General features: G+C 39.9%; 1 protein-coding gene across 2 annotated transcripts; it reads left to right on the top strand.

Moving 5' to 3' along the window:
• The first annotated feature begins 14,587 nt into the window (after nt 1-14,587).
• Nucleotides 14,588-22,140, top strand: dipk1b (divergent protein kinase domain 1B). 2 transcript variants are annotated; one of them, XM_057818132.1, is made up of 5 exons: nt 14,588-15,014; nt 16,024-16,137; nt 16,385-16,492; nt 17,509-17,685; nt 18,935-22,140. In XM_057818132.1, exons 1-5 carry the CDS (start codon nt 14,949-14,951, stop codon nt 19,745-19,747), a joined length of 1,278 nt encoding a protein of 425 aa, XP_057674115.1. In that variant the 5' UTR covers nt 14,588-14,948; the 3' UTR covers nt 19,748-22,140. The 2 variants fall into 2 exon arrangements, with proteins under 2 accessions (XP_057674115.1, XP_057674114.1); XM_057818131.1 differs by having other exon boundaries at nt 16,003-16,137.
• The last annotated feature ends 1,693 nt before the right edge of the window (nt 22,141-23,833 follow it).

Genomic DNA, 23,833 nt, shown 5'->3' with positions numbered 1-23,833 from the left:
GCGACCAATCCCTTGACATGACCATCACAGCTACATTCTGCATACGATACGAAGGTTCCGCTCCCTAAAGATTCCTATTTTTTTGAGTCGTTGGCTGCCTCTATCACCGACCAAAAGACGTACGATCCGTTTCAACTGTGAGACCCTGTCTATCGCCGTCAATGATTTTGGGAATCAAATAGTCTAATGTTTGCAAAGAACAGATAAAATACTTTGTTTTGTGACTCCTTTTTCTTTATTTGACCATCCTGAGCAAAAACACATTATTTCATCCACATTCTTGCTGTAAAAAAATAATGGAAAAAAAATAAAAAGTAGGACTCAGATCCTTTAGGCACTACAGTGTTGTCTCCTAGCAACCAGCACTAAAAGAAAAAAAGGGTAGGCAGTGCAGACAAAAGACAGCGTTCTGCAAAACTACTATTTAACCAATCCATCGTGTATTGTTACTATAGTAGAAAGAGAAGTTATCTTTTTGTTGTTGTTAAAGAATATAAGACATCTGTCGGTGTCAGGTAGAAGTAACCTAGAGTCGAACTCACGGTAGCGATATTCCCAGCCGTCGTGGCAGCTGGATTGATTTTATTTTATTTTGCTGCGGGGCTACTGCTAAACTTTTCACAGCCTTATTTTATGTTTTTTCCAACCCAGAAAATGCATCACCGTCCCATTTTTTTGTTTACCTTTTTTTCCATTGCTTTTTTTCAGCCTCAAAGTTATATGGAAACTCGGTGTGGAAACCTCATGATGCGATACGATTAGCAATAAATGACTCACAAGATCATTAATATTACCAGGTGTTGAGAGTTAGATTGTCTTTTGTGTTGTTAGATTCAGTGTGCCTCCGTCAAAGGTGAGTAAATGAAGCCAATTGTATTGTTTGTATTCTTTGTTGATGAAACGTTGCTACTTAGCACGGAGCGCTAACTAGATAGCGATTATGCTAATCAGTGTCTTAAGTGTCGATTTGTATTGTGTTTTGGAGAAGCATATTAGTTCCTCAGTTATTGTTAGACAGTAAGGTTGTCTCATGTCTTTTTTACAAAGAATTTATAAAGACATCACACACATAAAACCATCCATGAAACAGCTTTCAACACAAACTCCCATTCAAACTGTAAATTGTCATACAAGAGAGTGTGCTTTGAAATTAGATTTAGATTGTATTTATGAACTGTTTGATAAAGAAAACTAATTCTTTACACTCTGCCTCTTCCTTATTCAATTTAGTTGTTTAGTTTGTTTAAAGAAAATAAATGACTCATTGACACAATTTATTTCAGCACTTTGCCCACAAGAATAAAAATGTCAATCAACAGCACTTTTTTTTTTTTTTTTTGAATGATCAGGAATTTTGTCTGAGTGGTGTCCTGAGGAATTCTTTTTATGGTTTATACTCAGAACCTTGATCAAAAACTTTAACAAGAATATTTCAGATTCAGAATATTTCAGAATATTTATTGTCATTGTTACAAAAAAAGCACAACGAAACTTTGTTTGGAGCATCCATCCAGCTCATACAGCTAAGTTGGTAAAGTGCAAACCCATAAAATAAATACCCATTTTAACAAGTTTAATGTACTTAAAACAGTACAATTGTAGACTACAGTTAAGTCAGGAAGCTGTAATAAAATATTGTTTTCGAAGGAAATAGTGACTGAAACAACTTCACGTTAAATTGTGAAGGTAATTGGAAAAAGTGACGTTAGTTGCAGCCCTATGTTACATTCTTATATAGGTGGAAAAAAAAAAAGTAAGAAGTATAACCTTTTTTTTTTGGATGAAAAAAAAAAACAGTTCAATTCAATCAGTTATTATAAATATCATTGATGTGAAATATCTATAATGACTGTAATGAGTGAATGTAATAACATGCAGAACATTGAAAGTAACGTTGACCAGTTACTTTGCTGAATAACTAAATACTTCTACAATGAGGTAAATGAGTCACTAGTTTTTGGGGGAAGTTATTTGTAACTAGTTCCTTTTTTAAAGTAAGATTAACAACACTTGACATGATTGATTCCTATTCACTCAATTATAGAATATGAATGCACAAAACACCCTTGACGTGTTTTGCATATTCATTTGAATAATTACAGCTGCTTCGTTATGCATAAATCTTCCTTGTTTTTTTTTTTTTTTTTTTTTTTTTTAAACTTTAGACTTCTGCACCTTTCCCTCAGTGCAGCACACACGCCCGCGTGCCCACGTAAACACAGATAAAGCCAGCAGCGCCTGCTGTTGCATGCATATTTTATGGACAACCTTTCACTTCATTTTTCGCTGCACAGTCTACAGGGGGCATCCTGGTCAAAAAGTCACAATTACTCGCTGGACTGAGTCAAACCTAAACAACAACTGGACACGTGCTAAGCCCTCGAGTATGCAGACGCCTCTGCTTTTCCCCGAGCGATACGGATGCACGGCGAGTCCGCGGGGAGCTAGCCCATGATGACATCGAAGCCTCATGTGAATGAGAAAACAAATGTGTTTATGTTGATGTGCTCCTTGACACAGGGGCGGAGCTTAGGGGGGTGCAGCTGCACCCGTGCCCAGGCCTCATGGGGGCCTTGTTTGTTGGCGTAAAGGGGATGTGGTTGGGTGAAGGGGAGGGTCAAACAGAAAGCTAAGAGGATGAGCGGAGCTGTAATATAGTGTTAGAATTAGAGTTGTCTGATATTATCGGGTACCCGATAATATTGGCTGATAAATGCATTTTAAAATGATATCGGATAATATCGACATCGATTTTTCATTATTTGTTTTGGGCTAATATGCATATGACAGTGCTGTCATGTCCACATATTGCCTGCCTGTGTTTATGGTGTTTTGACGCCCTCTGTCAGCGCTAGTTGCAGTTAGTTCCAGCACTTTCTGCTGAGGTTATCATATGTGGACGCGAGCTCATTGCAAATAGATAGAGCTAAAGGGCAAGCTAACGCAGCCAGTGTACCATAGCGGTTTTTGCCATCTCACCACGTTGTTTGTGCCTGATACAAGCATCGCTTGTAAGTTATGTTGTTCTTTGTTTTATATTCATTAGAGTTGTGTAGTATATTGGATATGTGTATATTTCGCTTTGTTGCATTTGTGGTCCTGCAGATGTGTGAACGTGGCCACAAATTATTTTCAATTAGCCACCTCCCTCTCAAAATTCATACTGTTACACTAGGTAATACACCACTGGATGCTGCTATTACTAGCCACCTTGTCTTAAGGTTCCTGCCATCTGTTTTTTTTTTTTTTTTTTTGTATTGTGTTTTATATTGTGTTGTGTAAATATATATATATATATACACTACATATATTTTTTTCTTTTGCATATTGGAAATTGTAAATACTTTACAACCCATCCTATGTGTAAATGTGTGTGCACTCTATTGGGCAGCTTTGAATCTCATGACACTTACTGTAATGACAATAAAGGCGTTCGAATCTATTCTATTCTGTCCCTCCACTGTCCTGATATATTTGAGAATGCATCACTCATTCTTAGCAACCTAGCATCCGTTTTTTGTGTTTTTTTTGGGGGGGGGGGGGGTTCCGAAACACTCAACAAATGCACTATTTTTTTGCTCTTTAAAATTTCCCAAAATGCCAAAATATGGCACTTTTTAGGGCAATGCAACAATTAAACCTTTTTTTTTTTTGCTATTCACAGCAGGGCAATTACTGCACTTTCTGGTAACCAAGAGGTTACTACAGGACAAAGATACACTATTTGCTGATATCGCAAAGTCTGCCACGATTCATTCAAAAGCCTTCGATCGATTTAATAGGATATCGTACACATATTTAACGTTTATGGGAAAAAATGACAAGGCGGTCGTAATATTTTGCGTTTCTATCAATTTGATTGATCGTTGAGGAACTGGTCAAAAAAATCAATACTGACTGACTCAAAGATACTATTGATACAAAGTCTGCCACGAATCAATTCAAGGACCTTCGATCGATTCAGTACGTTATAATTTACATATTTAACATTTATGAAAAAAAAATGGCAATGCTATATTGTTATTTTGTATTTCGATCGGTTTGATTGGATCATTGATTAACTCTTCGACATATCGATATTGACTGACTGTAAGATACTAATAATTCTAACCATAATACAAATTCTGCCACGATTCAATTAGAGGGCCTTGGATCAATTTAATAGGGTATCATGTACATATCTAACATATATGGGGAAAACAATGACAATGTTGTATTGATATTTTGCATATCTATCAATTTGGTCGCTGATTAACCGATCAACTTATCGAATGTTGACTCTAAGATACTATATTAATTCCAACTATGATACGATCCTTTCAAAGTATGTTGGAAATACGATTGCAAGGGTTTTTTTTCTACTTGCCAATGTGCTGCTGTTACAACAGTTACAATATAGCATAGTACGATCCACTACAATTCCAGTAAAAATTATGGCAATCATTTTAATCACAATACATCTCACACCAGATTTAGTCAACAACCATATTTTAAAAAGCTGACATTTCTAGATCAGGAAATGTTTTTCAAGTGACGAGATTGCGTTTTTTTTTTCACGGTGTGTCTAAAGGTAAAAATAATTATGATGTATGAAGCGCATGTGATTCATCAACTTTCTGTGTTCGTGATAGGAACTTATACAATTAGCTTTCCCCTGAGGTGGTCTGTCACATCAGAGAATTCTAAGGATAGTAAGGAGGGAAAAGGAAATACAGATGTGATGGTGTGTGATAGCTTTTAAAATTCATATGGTTTACATCGTGTAAATATAAAAGTCCAGAGGGCGAATCGATGAGTTTCGTCCAAAGCATGTTGTTAGCCTTGAGGATGTCAATAAGTAGCCATCAATATTTTGCTGCATTTTACATTCTGTTGTGTGTCTCCGTTATTCCTAAACTGGTTATATTGTAGATTTAGGGAAGCATCTGAACGTAGTGTCCCTGCAAAAGCAAATAAAAAGATGGCAGATATCTGCTGCCCTCTAGAGGTCAAATATGTCCTGTATGTATCTGTTCGTGAATAGTTGCACGTTTGTGTAAATTAAAAATGTTGTCGTTGAATTAATTGTAATCCATCATGACATGGCGTAATACCAAAGTATGAAGTCATTTGTTTATTTCTTCCCCAAAGAAATGGTTGATGTTGTGGTATACGCAGAGGTGGGTAGAGTAGCCAAAATTTTTACTTTAGTAAGAGTTTAGTAAGAGTAGCGTTACTTCTATAGCTGTATACCAATAATTTACTCAAGTTCAAGTAAAAAAGTATTGCTTGAAAACAATACTCAAGTAATGAGTAACATTTTGAGTAACTGCTTTCAAGGTCAATTTTTAAAAAATAATTACATATGTATTTTCTCAGCACAACTTCATTGATATAAACTGTTATTATTATACACTACTATAACCTATTACCAGGGGTGAAAGTGGGTGAAACTTGCCGGAACTCCCTGGCGTGAAGGTCGCCACAAAGTCAGAAATTTTATTTATTCATTTTTTAAATTTTTTTTTGGGTGGGGGTCAAAACTACTGAAATGCAAAGGAAACTGTTTTGGTCAGTTATTTCTATAAGACATACAAAAACTGATTTTCATTCAAAATTGTATTTTTTCAGCGATTTGCAAAATAAAAGTTAACAAAAACAGCTACAACCCCAACCTCCACCTCCTAATTTTTTATTTTCCCTCATTTCCTCACATACTAAACGCCAAATCTCAATTTTAACTACTTAAGGAAATAGGATGTATATTAAAATTGAAGATAATGTAAACATTTTTTGTTGTGTTTTTTAATAAGAAGGATATAAGTAACATACATTCAGAAAAATAACTACAAATGAAATATTATGCAGAGTGAAATTGAATATATTTTGAAGATCGCGCAAAAATTGACTTTTTAAAATCATAAGGTAATGAATAAGTAGCCTAACATAAATAAACAAATATAAGTCCAAAGTGCACATTGACAGCTAAGATGTTCTGAACCTCCACACCAGAGCAAAAAAAAAAAAAAAAAAACACTAAATATGATAAATAAGCCACCTTAACTCTTTCTTGCTCTTAAAGATTTGATCCATCTTCTGTTGCATTGTCCTTTTTTTTTTTTTTTTGCTCTCCCAGGAAAGATGCACATTTGAACCAATCAGAGCTAACTATCTCTGGCGATCACATGTCAGTATGTCAGCCAATTGAACGGATAAATGAGCCCAGGCGTTTTGCTTGCTCTGTGCATTCGCACATTGACGTGACTCGTCATCGTCAGACTCGGACAACTGCAGCAGCTGGATAAACCTCCATGCCGTCAAAGGAATAAAATAAATATCGGTGGAAACGGATTAAACTACACAAGCACTTTATTATGCTTGTTGTTAACACTTGTGTATGTAAATCTGATGTTGGTAGATTGTTTTCTTCTTGGAGATGAAATGCATGTGTGTCAGCTTTGTATTTTTTTTTTTTTTTTTAATAGCGTTTTGACAGTTGCAGTCATATTTTTGGAATCATAGCACTGTATACCGGAACAGTGTTCTGGCCCTGAATCTTAAACCGGAACTGCGTTCTGGCCATGAATCTTATACCGGAACTGCGTTCCTCACTGTTCCCACCCATTTTCACCCCTGCCTACTACATAACCATATTAGGCTTAAAAGATGACACAAAAATCATCAAATTCAGACCAGAACAACACTCAAAACATCACCCGTCTAAAGACCATGTGCACCCTCTGGTGGAAAAAAAACATTCTTACCTCCGACTGGTAAAATTGTGGTTATTGTTACGATGTCTCATTGGTGAAACTGAGACAGCCACTGTCGGCATCTCTGGCAAAAATAAAGTCAATAGAATAAAAAGGAAAAATGTAACGGCTGTAGTGTAGCCCAAAGTAGCATAGTAAGTGTATAGTTTCTTCTTCACAAATCTACTCATGTAAAAGTAAAAAGTATTGCGTGGTATAACTACTCTATGAAGTACATTTTACTCAAGTAAATGTAACGGAGTAAATATGACGCGTTACTACCCACATCTGGGTATATGCTTTGGCAGAGGTTGGTAGAGTAGCCAAAAATGTTAATTAAGTGGAGCATAAAAGCCATGAGTAACATTGTTTGTAACTGCTTACAATGTCTGATGATTTTTTTTTTTTTTTTTAACAATAGTATATTTTTGTCTTAGCAAAACATTATATGAACTATATTTCGACTTTACTGCAGTGCACCAGACTTGGCCTGGTACACCAGACTCACCGCTGTTCCAGCTATTGAGTCTGGCCACCATTCAGCGGATACAATTTCCAGGGCGGAGCAAGCCACAGCAAACAGACAGCTGAGTGGACCAATCAGCGACGGGCAGACGTGACGTTAGTAAAACGACGAGGGACTTGCGCGCAGAAGTAAACATACGAGGAGAGCGGAGTTTATTCAACATGGCTAGCGCGAGACAGACTGTTGTCAATGACTCGTGTCGATGTGTTTTTGGTAATTTAAAACTGATTTTACCGTGGATTGTAACATATTCTCGGCTCTCCTGTTCAGCATCTGTGTTGTTGTGGAGATGACTTCCGACGCGCAAGAGTGACATTGCTCGTTAACAACACGTCACGCAAATAAACTAATCTGATTTGTCGATTGATTTTGTACCTGCTCGAGAGGCCGTTAATGGGCTGGTTCCCAGACTTTTCTCTCAGTGTTTGAAAATACAGGGAGAACAGTCTGGCCGTGCCAGGCAACACCAGACTACAACCAAATGTTCGCATTTTGCGACCTAAATAAGAGCAAGAGCGAGAATTTTTTAAATCTACTTGCACATGCGCGATCCGTAACATTGCAGGGTTGTTTGTTTGATTGTTTTTGTTGCTGACAAACTCTTAGACGGTTAAATCCAGAGGCAATGTAACAAGCTGGTTGGCAAAGGGAAAATATAACACAAGAAAACGAACGTGGTGATGTGTGAAGCGGTCGCCACTCGACCAATGACGGGGTTGGCCCCACCCGAATCGATGCCGAGTAAACTGGAGTATATATAAAATGTATAGGGAAAATTAAACCACGAAAGGGAACCGTGTGGTACTTCAAGTCACACATTGCTTTCACTTTCGTGACATTTTGGACTGTCAAATTGGCGCCCAGAAAGGTTCTGCCTGTCTCAGCCACTGTTATGCACACGTCTCCCTGGTCGTCTCCATTTGTGGTAATATCCGCATCGCCACACCATGTTTCAATATGTTGTTTTCCAAATGGTGAGTGTGCATCTGCGCAACGATTGTAACATCCCAAGTAACAATGTTAGACCTTCTTTGTCATTTTCTCACGATTTATTTCAATCGCAATTCGCAACTCAGCCACCATTTGTAAAAGTAGACCGTAAATATGTTCTCCTTACCGTGGGATTCATTCAAATGCGTTCACGAAAGAAAAGGTACGCACAAAACAGACTCGGACAAGCTGTCAACAGAAACTATATATATAATATACACACACACACACATATTGTATGGTTAAATCTGGATCTTCTGCTTGCGCCCCTAAAATTTTAAATTAGGAGCCACTGCGCTCCAAGTGAAAAAAATGTTATTCTGGAGCTCTGTACTGGAAAAGAAAAATCCCTCATCTAAAGTGCAGGACTGTCCTCTAGTGGAAAAAAAACTTTCCTACAATTAAAACGATCATATCTGTTTTTTTGTTTTGTTTGTTTTTTTTGGTCTATTGGTGCCTAATACAATTGGGAGAGAGGGTGAAGTCCACGTAATGTTGACTATGTAGAATAGTTTCATTTTTACAGCACTTCAAAGATGCTGCATGATTGTCCAGGCCGTCGTAACCACAGGACTTCCAAATGCAAACTTGTGTGTGGCCATGTGACTGAAGTGTTACATCTGATTGGGCTAATGGACTCATCGGTGAAACTGCGAGAGGCACTGTGCTGGAGCGGAGTAAGAGTAGCGTGTCTTCTTCACGAATCTACTCAAGTAAAAAGTATGGCGTGCTAAAACTACTCTTAGAAGTACGTTTTTCTCTAAAAGTTACTCAAATAAATGTAACGGAGTAAATGTAATGCGTTACCACCCACCTCTGTGCTTAATTAGCATATTCTAAAAGAACAATATAAAATACAAGCATAAAAAGCTTTTATTTCATCAAAAAGCTGACAAGGTACTTTAAAGAATATGTTGGCTGGTTGCCAAATAGTGACTCGAAAACAAAAAGCTGTTTGAGAATAGCAGTCACATCTGATTTTAATGCAGAACAAGCATAGTCCTGTTTACGGCGGGTTTGCTTTGTACTAACGCATTGTTGATTTTGTATCAAAATGTCGTCGGTATAGTCGTACACCTTATCGCAAAGCTAGATTTCGTAAAGATACATGGTACCGTTGTTGTAGACCTTATCAGGCGGTCCCTGGTTAGTGAAGGACAAGTAAGTATCGCTGGCTTCGATGGTAACGCCGTTGGAAAATAAGTAGGACCAAAAGTGTCCAGTTTTATGGTCCACGCTAGCGTGACAGATGACAGAAGCGAGGCGGTACGTCTGCTTGGTGTTCTCGTCCACGTCCATCTCCAGAATCTCCGGCGAGTAGATGCGGTCATGACTTATGAAGCCGTCGCCGGAGATACGGTTGACGAAGAAGGTCAATATGTCCGGGTGGGTCCAGAACTGCTTGCGGACAGTTTTGTGCCCACACCCCTTGCACCGGCGCCGCCGCCCGCCCGTAGCGCGTTTAATCAAAGAGCCCAGCGTCTCGCCGTTGAGCGGCTTGGGCAAAGTGACAATGTTGCCCAAGTCGGAGACAGACGAGGTAGTGAGGAGACAGTGCGGGCACCGATTGACGTCACGCACCTTGATGCCAGTTCGGATCCCGCACTGGTCAAACCAGGACAAGAGCGGCGCCAACAGATCAACCGAGTCGTTGTTCTCATACTGAACGAGAGCCGGGATACCATCGCAGAGCTCAGCCAGGGCCACACAAAGTTCCGCTGCCGTGAAGCACACGCCCGGGTTCTCCAGGGCACTCAGGTAGAGGCACGCGAACGACGGCATGTCCGATAGTAAAGTCACAAACTCCTGGATACGCTTGGGTAGCTTTTTGCGTACCACGTTCAGGTTGAGCGTAGCTTGCAGCGTCGAGTTCATCCAGCAGTTGTTGCAGTAGTTGGCGAAGCGGCAGATCTTCTTGAGTGGGCTCTTCTTGCCCGCCGCCCCTCGCACGGGTTCGTTCCACGCGTCGTAACCGCCTGCCCGAACTGTTGGGTTTGGCAAAACGGCAGCACGTTTAAGAACAGCTGACGGTTTAACCCCAGCAGGTGTGATGCACATGGTGGTGGGTTTAATACCAGCTGGTGGACAAGGTCGGCCGCCCACGAAGGTCCTCAGCGTTTTTGTGGCCACGGCTCCCAGAGCGAAACCCAGGAAAAGAAACGGCATCTTGCTTAGGAGAATAATGCAATTAGCTGAAGGGGAAGACAGCCAGAGCGTTGACATGGAGGCTTATCCCGCTGTGTGACATCATGGGACAGGTGACGATCACATTTCTCTTGGCTAACATCATGGCCTCTATCACACAGACACCTCAAAGGGCCTTGTGAGCACTTTGAGAACAAGTCCTCCCTTGGGGGGTATGCCACTTGATCAAGACACCGTTCCTGCAAATTCTCAATTTCCACTATTACCACCGTAGTGGATTTGAATGCACAAAAAGTTTGCTTGACCTCAGACCCCCAAACTAGTAGTAAACACGACCTCAATAGTCTGGTAAGCAACTCGTTCACATATATCGTTTGTTTTGTCGAACAGTGATGACAAATTTCACTTCTCGATGACATAGATCAGATGTTAACAGTATTGGAACTCATGCCGTTACAGCTGTAATGTTGGAGAACTACTTGTTGCTGTAACTTCTAACATAACGCGTTGCATTTTCTCTGTATCTGTACTTTTTACTCCACTATTTTTCAAATTATCACCTGCGTTAAATGTTACTATTGTTTGTTTTCTTTGTGAATTGATTGTTTCGTTTTCATGCCTCCGGCAGAATCGATAAGCCCCATGCAACTATACCATAACGAGCACTAGAGGCAACAACACAAGTACAAGCACGATTGGCAGATGAACAAGATATTATCCAATATAGACAACCACACTCTTGTACTGTGGGTGGCAGTATGCACCTGATAGTTCTTGCGATCCACCATTAAACTAAATTTTGGTTTATTTGAGCTTGTTGAACTTCTATTTACAGTGCAGTCAATTTTTTGCTTGTTTTTTTTTCCCATTCTGCAGTTTTAAATAAAACTGAGCAGTCGATGAAATTTCCGGTTCTTTCTTTGAATATTGACTCAGATCTCTGTATGTACAGTGGGGCAAATAAGTTTTTAGTCAACCACCAATTGTGCAGGTTCTTCTACTTGAAAAGATTAGAGAGGCCTGTAATTGTCAACATGGGTAAACCTCAATCATGAGAGACAGAATGTGGCAGAAAAAAAAACAGAAAATCACATTGTTTGATTCATAAATAATTTATTTCCAAATTAGAGTGGAAAATAAGTATTTGGCCGCTTACAAACAAGCAAGATTTCTGGCTGTCAAAGAGGTCTAACTTCTTTTAACGAGGTCTAACGAGGCTCCACTCTTTACCTGTATTAATGGCACCTGTTTTAACTCATTATCGGTATAAAAGACACCTGTCCACAACCTCAGTCAGTCACACTCCAAACTCCACTATGGCCAAGATCAAAGAGCTGTCGAAGGACACCAGAGACAAAATTGTAGACCTGCACCAGAATGGGAAGACTGAATCAGCAATAGGTAAAACGCTTGGTTAAAAAAATCAACTGTGCGAGCAATTATTAGAAAATGGAAGACATACAAGACCACTGATAACCTCCCTCGATCTGGGGCTCAATGCAAGATCTCACCTTGTGGCATCAAAATGATAACAAGAACGGTGAGCAAAAATCCCAGAACAACACGGGGGACCTAGTGAATGACCTACAAAGAGCTGGGACCACAGTAACAAAGGCGACTATCAGTAACACAATGCGCCGCCAGGGACTCAAATCCTGCACTGACAGATGTGCCCCCCTGCTGAAGCCAGTACACGTCCAGGCCCGTCTGCGGTTCGCTAGAGAGCATTTGGATGATCCAGAAGAGGACTGGGAGAATGTGTTATGGTCAGATGAAACCAAAATAGAACTTTTTGGTCGAAACACAGGTTCTCGTGTTTGGAGGAGAAAGAATAGTGAACTGCATCCAAAGAACACCATTCCCTCTGTGAAGCATGGGGGTGGAAACATCATGCTTTCGGGCTGTTTTTCTGCAAAGGGACCAGGACGACTGATTTGTGTAAAGGAAAGAATGAATGGGGCCATGTATCAAGAGATTTTGAGTGAAAATCTCCTACTATCAGTAAGGGCATTGAAGATGAGACATGGCTGGGTCTTTCAGCATGAAAATTATCCCAAACACACAGCCAGGGCAACAAAGGAGTGGCTTTGTATGAAGCATTTCTGGAGTGGCCTAGCCAGTCTCCAGATCTCAACCCAATAGAAAATCTGTGGAGGGAGTTGAAAGTCCATGTTGCCCAACGAAAGCCCCAAAACATCACTGCTCTAGAGGAGCTCTGCATAGAGGAATGGGCTAAAATACCAGCAACACTGTGTGAAAAGCTTGTGAAGAGTTACAGAAAACGTTTGGCCTCCGTTATTGCCAACAAAGGGTACATAACAAAGTATCGAGATGAACTTTTGGTATTGACCAAATACTTATTTTCCACAATGATTTGCAAATAAATTATTTAAAAGTCAAACAATGTGATCTTTTTTTTCCCACATTCTGTCTCTCATGGTTGAGGTTTACCAATGTTGACAATTACAGGCCTCTCTAATATTTTCAAGTGGGAGAACTTGTACAATTAGTGGTTGACTAAATACTTATTTGCCCCACTGTATGTATTGTCTGTATGTATTGTCTGTCTGTATAAATATATACGTATTTACTATATATATATATATATATATATATATATATATATATATATATATATATATATTAGTGCTGCAACGATTAATCGATTAACTCGAGTATTCGATTAGAAACAAAAGATTCAAATTAAATTTTGCTGCTTCGAGTATTCGTTTAAAGTGGCATTGTAATGGTTTTGAAAGTGTTTGCATTTAGTTGTATTGATTTGGGTGGATACACTGTCCTCTAGTCTGCCTCATTTCACAAGGCGGAATCCAGCTGCTCCCTGTTAAGACCAACATAAGCTTAGTTTTGTGTGAGCTAATGTTTTTTTTTTTTCTTAATGCATTCGTAGTTTCGTTTATAGATATATTTAGCCGTTCTTTTGTAGGAATATGTGTCTGCAATTTTTTTATGTTCCTTATCCGATTATTCGAACTAACTAGTTCATTGATTAATCGACTACTAAAATAATCGATAGTTGCAGCCCTAATATATATATATATATATATATATATATATATATATATATATATATATATATATATATATATATATATATATATATATATATATATATATAGATATAGATATATATATATATATAGATATAGATATAGATAGATATAGGCACGGTGGCTGAGTGGTTAGCACATCTGCCTCACAGTTCTGAGATCAAGGGTTCAATCCCGGGCTTCGGCCTTCCTGTGTGGAGTTTGCATGTTCTCCCCGTGCCTGCGTGGGTTTCCTCCGGGAACTCCGGTTTCCTCCCACATCCCAAAAACATGCATGGTAGGCTGATTGAACACTCTAAATTGTCCGTAGGTATGAGTGTGTGCGTGTATGGTTGTGTGTCTCCTTGTGCCCTGCGATTGGCTGGCAACCAGTTCAGGGTGTCCCCTGCCTACTGCCCGTTGTTAGCTGGGATAGGCTCCAGCACCTCCGCGACCCACGTGAGGAATAAGCGGCATGGAAAATGAATGAATGAATATATATAGTATATTTCATTTTTGCTTAGGGAGAAAATACTTGTGCTTTTTACTTGGAAAGTAAATTTTCAAGCAAGTATTTTGTACTTTTACATAAGTATTTTTTTCTTAGATACTTGTACTTTTACTTAAATGATTTTTTTGTACCTGTATCTGTACTTCTCCGTCTGTGTTCTCTATCTGTACTGAAAAAAAAAAAAAAAAAGTGAGTACTTCATCCACCACTGTTAGGTGCAGTGGTAGCGCAACCAGTCAAAAATGATTTAGCACGTCTCAGCCAATCAGAGGACTGGAAAATATCGACACCATGTCTGCATATGATGTATATTTAAAAATACAGAAACTTTTACGTTCTTTTTGGGTAATGAATAATATACACCATCTTGGCCTCATATATACACTATCTTTAATTCGATTAGTTTATCAAATACAACAGTAATTTCAATGTACATTTACTGAATCCTAAGAAAAATCATTGCTATTTAAGACTAAATTATAGAAACAATACCCGGATAAAATTTTATCTCAATAATGTAATATTAACAATGTAAACAAGATTTATAATCCAAATATATTCATAGGATAAGAACACACTTACGTCCCCTTTAAGAAACTGTGTCTCAAGGGATAAGGGGCGGGGAATCAGAAAAGAAAGCACCGGCATTTTTTTTAAAAAAATCATCACGTTTTACTTCTCATATCCTACATAATCCTATTTGATAACATCGTTAGGATTTTGATGTGACACAAGACGTGCGGGGGAAAATTACGTCACATTTTTATTTTATTATTTTTTTTAAACGCGTCGGGCTCAAGGTTATTATGTTGCTGCGTGGATAAAATGCAGCACGGCTCTGTACTCATACACCGCCGACGCTGCGTAGCGTCCGGACAGAGGACGTGATCGTCGGCTAGAGGGGAAGTAAGAGAAGGGGTGGCAGCGGGAGGTGGTGCAGGGGACGGACGCAACGGGGGTGACCCGGTTACCGGCCTCTGCGGTTCTCCGCCACCATGGCCAGAGCTCTGCGGAGGCTCATTCATCTGGTGCTCTTCTGCCCTATATCCAAAGGCCTGCAGGTACACCGGTCTATTTATTTCTCTCTCTGTCTAGGCTAAAGTCCATTCAATAAAGCAATAAAAATCAGTGCAGCGCGTAAGGCCTATTTATTATTATATTATGCAGGTCTCAAAGTGTCATTTTATTTATTTCCTATTCTAAAAATGTGCATTTTAGATTAAATAAGAACTTAACACATTTGCATTGTATTGTCGGTCCCGTTCATCCTAAAATTTAAACTTCATATTGGTTTAGAATGTAAAATGTGTTTAATACATAAATATCTTGAAGTACAAAAGTCTCCATATAGTTTTTTTTACAATGAAAATATAGTGTTTTGTTCATTAGAATATTCATTATTACCGCGAGCGGTATGCATTCAGTTTGAAGCATATTTACAACTACAAGCTATAGTTTTGTAAATTTAAGATTTTCATGTAAGAAATACAGTGATCCCTTGTTTTTCACGGTTAATAGGGACCTCCGAAAATCGAAAATCTGCGACGTACAGGCGTAGCTTATTCAAATTAAACAAATAAAAATAATATTTTTTTGGTGTGCAAATGTAATAACTTTGATACAAATGAGATATATAAAAGAAAACAATTATTTGTACATGTATACAAGCTATATCTGAATGTTTTTTTTTTTAAATAAAATACTGTATCCTTTTTTTATAATTGGAAAAAAATTGCAAAATTGATGTTATATTTAAATGCATACTTATTAATAGATAACCATATAAAAATATAAAATAAAATAATAATATTAATTTCCTCAATTTGTATATTACAAAAAAGTGATAATTAAAACAGCGATTTAAAATGTTATACTTTGAGTCAGTCACTATCGTGATATTTGAAAAATCTGTATTTCGCAATTGCTAATTTAAAAAAATATATAGGATTGGCTCCAGCGCCCTCACTACCTCTGTGAGGATCAGGGTTTAGATTAAAAAGATGAATATAAAAATAATGCATTTACAATTCTAAAATCAATCCACTGAAGAGTCGGCTGCCATCCGTCAAGGTGAAGTACCTCCTCCTGGCATGGTTGGGCGTTCTGGTGGCCAGTTGGGTGCTCTACATGCAGTACGCCTCCTACTCGGAACTGTGCCGTGGACACGTCTGCCGAGCAGTCATCGTAAGTCCACAACTTTTGTACCATTTGCGTGACCTCATTATTATCCACCTTGCATCGCAATGTCAGCCATGCTAATGACTAGCTTGTGGTATAAGGATTAGGTGGCGCAACCAGAAAGTACCAACACACGCGTTTAAAAATAGGTAACAACAGGATTGTTAGACACTTGAGAAGCAGCCGCGCCCCATCTGAACCCCTGTTCGTTTCCTCCTCGGCCTAAGGCCTAACTTCCTATTTCCTGTGTCAGTGCGACCACTACGGCAGAGGTGTCATCTCCGGGTCATCTTGCAAGGCTCTTTGCGAGCAAAAAACGCTGACGCTGGGCCACTGCCTTTCCACCTCCTCTCAACATCAGGTATGCAACTGTCCTCCATGGACTATGAAATGATCACATTTTTTCTCCTGCCAGTCAGTTAGATCACTTGTTGAATTTTGTTCATATAATAACACAAGCACATTCATATCATTTTCTTGAACAAACAGCCATAGAATTCTCAACAATGTTCACCGCTTGGGCTTCAAAACCACTCTACAGTGCCATAGAGCAAATGAACCACTATGAAGCTTTAAATCAATTGACTGCAAAGCTTCAATTAGCTTCATTTGTCCATAACTGCTCAATGTAAACTCTTACTTCCTTTGGTAGAGACAGACAAGCCCTGCTGCCAACACTTTTGTCGTACAACATATTGCTACTTGTGCCTCCTAGCATGCAAAGCGGCGCTGTAAATAACGTTGACAGTTCATGTTCTGTGCAAATGATGTTTTCAGTTACTGTTCTAGTTGTTTAATTAATTGCTAGTTATTTAGTTTGTTGTTATATGGTGATTTTAGTTTTGTTATGAAACCATGAGTTTAAATGACCCTTGATTTAATCACCTGCCATTATTTCTCATTGTCCAAGAAGTGGATCTGCTTATACTGTAAACTCAAATTGTTCCTCCCTTCCCCGTGAGTGCAACAAATCACTAGGTGACTAATCCAATCCGGGTTGAAATCCGCAAATATTTTTTATATGTAGCATGTTGAAATGTACTTGATATGTTTGATAACGTTTGAGAATCGTAGCATCAGGATTTTTTCCCCCAAAGCAATTTGGCACCTCCTCCACTAGATGGCGCCCTAGGCAACCGCCTTGCTCACCTATGCCCAGGCCAGGGTGGCCCTGCTGCCAGTAAATATAGGTGGCAAGTAGTACTCATACCCCCTAATTTAAGTAAATGTGAAATGCTGAAAATATTATGACTCTTAAGTACAGAATCTAAAATTTTGAGAAAGTAAGAAATGACGGATCCGTAAAAGGTAAAATAAATTTATAGTCAAGTAAAGTAACCCTGAAAAAAATACTATTATCTCATCACTGCCCTGCAGGTGTACGGCGGCCACTGGAAGGAGAGGCCGGTTGTAATCAAGTGCGGCATTGAGGAGGGGGTCAAAACCGACGGCGGTCCCGATTCAGTGCACCGACGCAAGAAAAGCTTGTTCGATAAACCCACGCGTGGAACCTCCATGGATGAGTTTAAGGAGATGCTGCTAAACTTTCTCAAGGTGGATATTGTGAATGCTATTCGGGCTGTCTGTTAAGAGTGTTGTTGTTTTTGTCAATGATGACGAGATGATAACAAGCTAAAAACGTGTCTTGGGAGACTAAAACATAGCAAGACGAATGCCAGTTTACGTATGACGAGACGAAAATGTGCCATAGTTTCCAACATAAGTTCACGATGTGCGACATTTTCTTATTGAATGTGTAGTTAAGTGTAGCCTGCATACTAGCCGTGCATGGTTGTGTCACTCACGTGACACACTCAGTCTCCTCCTCCAAACTTACCAGTGTCCTCTCCAGGCTTTTTTTCTTTTTTTTTTTTTTTTTAAACACATGGTAAGATTTGCTTTTTTATATTGGCAAAAGAGAATATTCAATGTTGCTTTAGCCTTTAAAGGTCTGTGCTAAGTGGTCATCACATACTAAATGTAACTCGTAGCATTAGCACAGCATTCACGTTAGCATTGGCTTGAGTGTGGCGACCGTAAAGTTTATAGTCTGTGGTGTCTAGGTTGGTACAATTGAGCTCCTGAGTGTGAGTTATTGTAGGAAGAAGTGCTGTGTTCAGTGGTTTGGACATAACTTGGTAGCAGTTTACATTTTGTTGTTAATAATGGTAGTAGTATAGACCATTGGTCTCCAACCCGGTTCTCAAAGACCCGCTGTGGCTGCAGGATTCCATTCCAACCAGACAAATTACAACACTTTTTCACCAATCTTGTGTTTTACAAGTGCAAGCAGTTAATTGCAGTCAGGTGCTGCTTGTTTTAGCAGCTATCTGTGCTGGATCTGCAGGAACAAAAACCACCGGGTTGGAGACCACTGGTTTAGACAGCCCTGCTCCTGATTTAGTGCTAGTGTGAGCCTGATTTTGACATTTTTCAAAATGTATGCTGTCGAAATTGTTGAAAAACTTTTCTAGACTAAAACCTTTGAATTTTTGCAGACAAAAACATTTTGATAAAATGTCGAATAAAACTAGACGGAAACTGATTGAGTATTTGTCATTGGAAACTAGATTAAGACTAATCCATTTTGAATTGACTAAAATATGATGAAGACGAATAAGTATTTTTGTCCAAAAGACGAAAATTGAAAGGGCTGACAAAAACATCCCTCCCTTTGAGGTGACCCTCGCCCAAAAATCTTAACTCCTAACCTAAAAATAAAGCCCTTAGACTAATCCCTACCTGCTAATTTCAATTTATTTGTATGGACCCTAACAAGGTAACATTCTCCACCCCTTTACAGGCTAATTTCGGGGAACAGCCATCCTTGAGCGCCCTGGTAGACAGGATCATTTCACTGGCAGATGTCAACCAGGACAACAAACTGTCCTTGGCGGAGGCCAAGTCCATCTGGGCCCTCCTTCATGTCAACGAGTTCCTCCTGATGGTGGCGTTGCAGGAGAAGGAGCACACTCCCAAGCTCCTGGGCTTCTGCGGGGACCTGTACGTGACCGAGCCATTGGGTCACACCTCCCTCTACAGGCTGGAGGTGCCGCCCTACATGCAGGCCCTGGTGCCAGGCGCCCTGGTGTCTGGGCTGAACCACTGGCTGGCCCCGGCCTGGCCCCGGCGGGCCCGCATCACCATCGGCCTGCTGGAGTTTGTGGAGGAGGTCTTTCACGGGCCCTACGGCAGCTTCCTAATCTGCGACGCCAGCCCACGCCACGTGGGCTACAATGCCAAGTATGACTGCAAGATGGCTGACCTGCGCGCCGTGGCCTCGGAAGCTACAGTGCGGACGCACCTGAAGGGACGACGCTGCGAGACCAACGCCGACTGCACGTACGGCCGCGACTGCACAGCCACCTGCGACAGACTGGCAAAGCGCTGCAACGCTGACGTAGTGCAGCCCAACCTGGCCAAGGTATGTGCACTTCTGCAGGACTTCCTGCTCTTCGGTGCACCGCCCGAGCTGCGAGGTGACCTGGAGCGACAGCTGCGCACCTGCGTCACCCTTAGCGGACTTGCCAGCCAGATGGAGGTGCACCATTCGCTAGTCCTCAACAACCTTAAGACACTTCTGTGGAAGAAGATCTCTAACACGCAGTACTCCTGAGGAACACATTCCTAATCCTTGACTAAGGGCCTGACTTTAAAGCTTTTTTTGCTTTAAAAACAGGCAAACAGATGTTTTACCTGGTTCGACTACAGTTGTATCCGCCAAACCATCAAAATAGCTGCTTAACTTCTATTGTGCATTCCATCCCAAACGCAGAAAAATTCTATCAGTGAATGAAAATACCAGAATCAATAAGGCGCAAACTAAACTTAAAATCCACCTGCGCCGTTCCTTTTATGTCTTAAAATAGAGTGACTCTCTTGACCTATTATTTCTGTCACTGTCAGTTTTATTTTTCAAACTGGCTCTGCTGAAGGAGGAAGTATTGACAAGGTGAGGATGAAAACAGATCTTGTCCACTTGTGTTAACATTTTGAAATGTCAGAAACCATAGCGGGTGCTGGTATTTCAAGGTGGGGAAGCTCAAAGTATATCCGCCTGTGAGTGCTTCGTGGCAAACCCAACATTTAACCAATGAGTCGTCTTGTTTCACTGCAGTGGAACAATGCTCTCCCAACTTTGGAGACGCTCAGCGTCCACACTGTTTTAAGCACTGTGAAGCTGCGCGACTCAATATAAAGAAAGTCGCGTCATAACCAGTGATAAGCTGATTCTGAACAAACGTTGAGCGCATTTTAGCGCATATTTAATCATTGACATGAACACACAACAGTATACATTTGATCACTTACTTTTTGACATTTTAGAGGAAGCTGAGCTTCCCTTGCAGTCTTAGTGCAATCATCTCTGGTCAGAAAGAACAATTATTTAAACCCATTGTCTATTTGAGCCGTGCCATATTTGAGCTAAAGCACCCAAAGGCTGACTTGTACAAATTCAAAAGAAGGAGTCATGCAATATCACCTATACTTTTCCACCTTTCAACTACCAATTTTCTTGCATCTCGGCCATTTCAAGATGCAGTTGGCAGACAATTAGACTCGAGTCACATGGTCTTTGATGACTCACAAGTCACAACTCGACTCAGACTTGAAGGGGAAAAAAACGCAGTCTTGGGCTTGACATGCTTGAGCTGGGAGGGTCAATAAATCGAGACTCGAGACTCGACAGACTCGAAAAACCAGGATTATAGATTGGTTCCCACCTACCAGGGATCCGCTTGGTCGCCTTGGTTGCTCTCGCCACACCCTCATGGAACATCACGGCAATCAAAAATCAATCAAAATTCCCTGCACCAATTGCCAGACTCGTGCAATTGTCTGGCAATTGGTGCCTGGAGATGATTTTGATCATACAGGAATTTCACATAGTTGGCATTTCGTCTGTTCCATTCACACCTCCAAAACCATAATAGATACCAAAAGCCCGCATTCAAACTATGTGATCTTGCCCAATTTTACACCTTTAATGATTTTTATCACAATATTTGCAGTTCGCTCACTGACAATGGGCAGTCTTTGAGCATGAACATGCATTTGACTGTCCGCACAATGGAATTTTATAGAGTTGGACTGGAGGATACGGACGTTACAACCTGTGTCATCATGTAATTAACACTGAAGAAACCTGTAAATAGCTCAAATGTTAATGGGAAAGTGCCACAAAACTTGAATGGAAGGTTGAATCGGAAACTAACGTGCTGAAAATGTTTCACTTTTAATCCAAGCTGCTTCTCAGTTCTAATTTTTAGGTGTGGCTTGTGGAACAACTGTTCTGCATTGGGGTTAGTCATCTTTGGGCGGGTTAAGATGTCAGGATAATAGCTCAAAACTGTTAAGGGCCGGCTTTTTAAAAATTTTAAATAGGTATCTTCGCCTTTTTCAAGCCAGATACCAATTTGGGTATCTTTGAAGGAATGCTCTTATTAGAGATGCAAATGAACCACTGATTCTAGACCTGTAAAAAAATGGGTCGTTGATTCTGCGACGCGCGAAGTGGCTGCTTTGTGCCTCCAATGTAAAAGTCACTCTACAGTCTACACTCTACTAAACAGTGTTTTCAAACAAGTGTTATATATTTGCCATCATAGATAGAATTAAGTCAATCCCCCTAATGGCACACTAACGTCAAAAGTGAACATTTCCATGAATTCCAATGGGGAAATGGTTCAAATCTTGTGAACAGTGTTATAGACAATCAGCTGTGATTAAAAACTTGACACTTTATCAAATATCAGTGTTTAATTGATGTTGCCTGGGGTGGGAAAAAAAAAAGTGATCCATCGGTTCGAATCAACACCAAGGCAGGAAAAAAAAAACTTTTAGAATGTCATGTTTTTGATTTTGGATCTCTTAAAATTTGTCAATAATCAAATTACCTTTGTAAGGATGGTATCATGCTTTCAATATCTTATAGTTTTCAGTTTATTTCTCAATATTTTTTTGGTCCCGGTTACCTCCCTTTTTTACTCAAGTAAAAGTACAGCTACAGGTGCAAAAACATTACCTACATAAAAGTACAAGTATCGAAGAAAAATATTACTCAAGTAAAAGTACAAAAGTACTTACTTTACATGTAAAAATATTTTCTCCTGATGCAAAAATGTACTATACATTATATATATATATATATATATATATATATATATATACAGTGCCTTGCAAAAGTATTCGGCCCCCTTGAATCTTGCAACCTTTCGCCACATTTCAGGCTTCAAACATAAAGATATGAAATTTAATTTTTTTGTCAAGAATCAACAACAAGTGGGACACAATCGTGAAGTGGAACAACATTTATTGGATAATTTAAACTTTTTTAACAAATAAAAAACTGAAAAGTAGGGTGTGCAATATTATTCGGCCCCTTTACTTTCAGTGCAGCAAACTCACTCCAGAAGTTCAGTGAGGATCTCTGAATGATCCAATGTTGTCCTAAATGACCGATGATGATAAATAGAATCCACCGGTGTGTAATCAAGTCTCCGTATAAATGCACCTGCTCTGTGATAGTCTCAGGGTTCTGTTTAAAGTGCAGAGAGCATTATGAAAACCAAGGAACACACCAGGCAGGTCCGAGATACTGTTGTGGAGAAGTTTAAAGCCGGATTTGGATACAAAAAGATTTCCCAAGCTTTAAACATCTCAAGGAGCACTGTGCAAGACATCATATTGAAATGGAAGGAGCATCAGACCACTGCAAATCTACCAAGACCCGGCCGTCCTTCCAAACTTTCTTCTCAAACAGGGAGAAAACTGATCAGAGATGCAGCCAAGAGGCCCATGATCACTCTGGATGAACTGCAGAGATCTACAGCTGAGGTAGGAGAGTCTGTCCATAGGACAACAATCAGTCGTACACTGCACAAATCTGACCTTTATGGAAGAGTGGCAAGAAGAAAGCCATTTCTCAAAGAGTAATGTACATGTACATAAAAAGTCTCATTTAAAGTTTGCCACAAGCCACCTGGGAGACACACCAAACATGTGGAAGAAGGTGCTCTGGTCAGATGAAACCAAAATTGAACTTTTTGGCCACAATGCAAAACGATATGTTTGGCGTAAAAGCAACACAGCTCATCACCCTGAACACACCATCCCCTCTGTCAAACGTGGTGGCAGCATCATGGTTTGGGCCTGCTTTTCTTCAGCAGGGACAGGGAAGATGGTTAAAATTGACGGGAAGATGGATGCAGCCAAATACAGGAACATTCTGGAAGAAAACCTGTTGGTATCTGCACAAGACCTGAGACTGGGACGGAGATTTATCTTCCAACAGGACAATGATCCAAAACATAAAGCCAAATCTACAATGGAATGGTTCAGAAATAAACGTATCCAGGTGTTAGAATGGCCAAGTCAAAGTCCAGACCTGAATCCAATCGAGAATCTGTGGAAAGAGCTGAAGACTGCTGTTCACAAACACTCTCCATCCAACCTCACTGAGCTCGAGGTGTTTTGCAAGGAAGAATGGGCAAGAATGTCAGTCTCTCGATGTGCAAAACTGATAGAAACATACCCCAAGCGACTTGCAGCTGTAATTGGAGCAAAAGGTGGCGCTACAAAGTATTAACGCAAAGGGGCCGAATAATATTGCACGCCCCACTTTTCAGTTTTTTATTTGTTAAAAAAGTTTAAATTATCCAATAAATTTTGTTCCACTTCACAATTGTGTCCCACTTGTTGT

This window comes from Corythoichthys intestinalis, chromosome 17 (genome assembly GCF_030265065.1).
Source record: "Corythoichthys intestinalis isolate RoL2023-P3 chromosome 17, ASM3026506v1, whole genome shotgun sequence".
NCBI lineage: Eukaryota > Metazoa > Chordata > Actinopteri > Syngnathiformes > Syngnathidae > Corythoichthys > Corythoichthys intestinalis.
Note: the sequence above shows the minus strand (reverse complement) of the source record. Positions and strands in the feature narration are given on the sequence as shown.

What these genes read in the sequence shown, in the direction of transcription:
- dipk1b (XM_057818131.1), top strand. Translation starts at nt 14,949, where the DNA reads ATGGCCAGAGCTCTGCGGAGGCTCATTCATCTGGTGCTCTTCTGCCCT. An exon ending in CTATATCCAAAGGCCTGCAG is followed by an intron (nt 15,015 to 16,002) that starts GTACACCGGTCT and finishes AATCCACTGAAG; the next exon opens with AGTCGGCTGCCATCCGTCAA. An exon ending in CCACCTCCTCTCAACATCAG is followed by an intron (nt 16,493 to 17,508) that starts GTATGCAACTGT and finishes ACTGCCCTGCAG; the next exon opens with GTGTACGGCGGCCACTGGAA.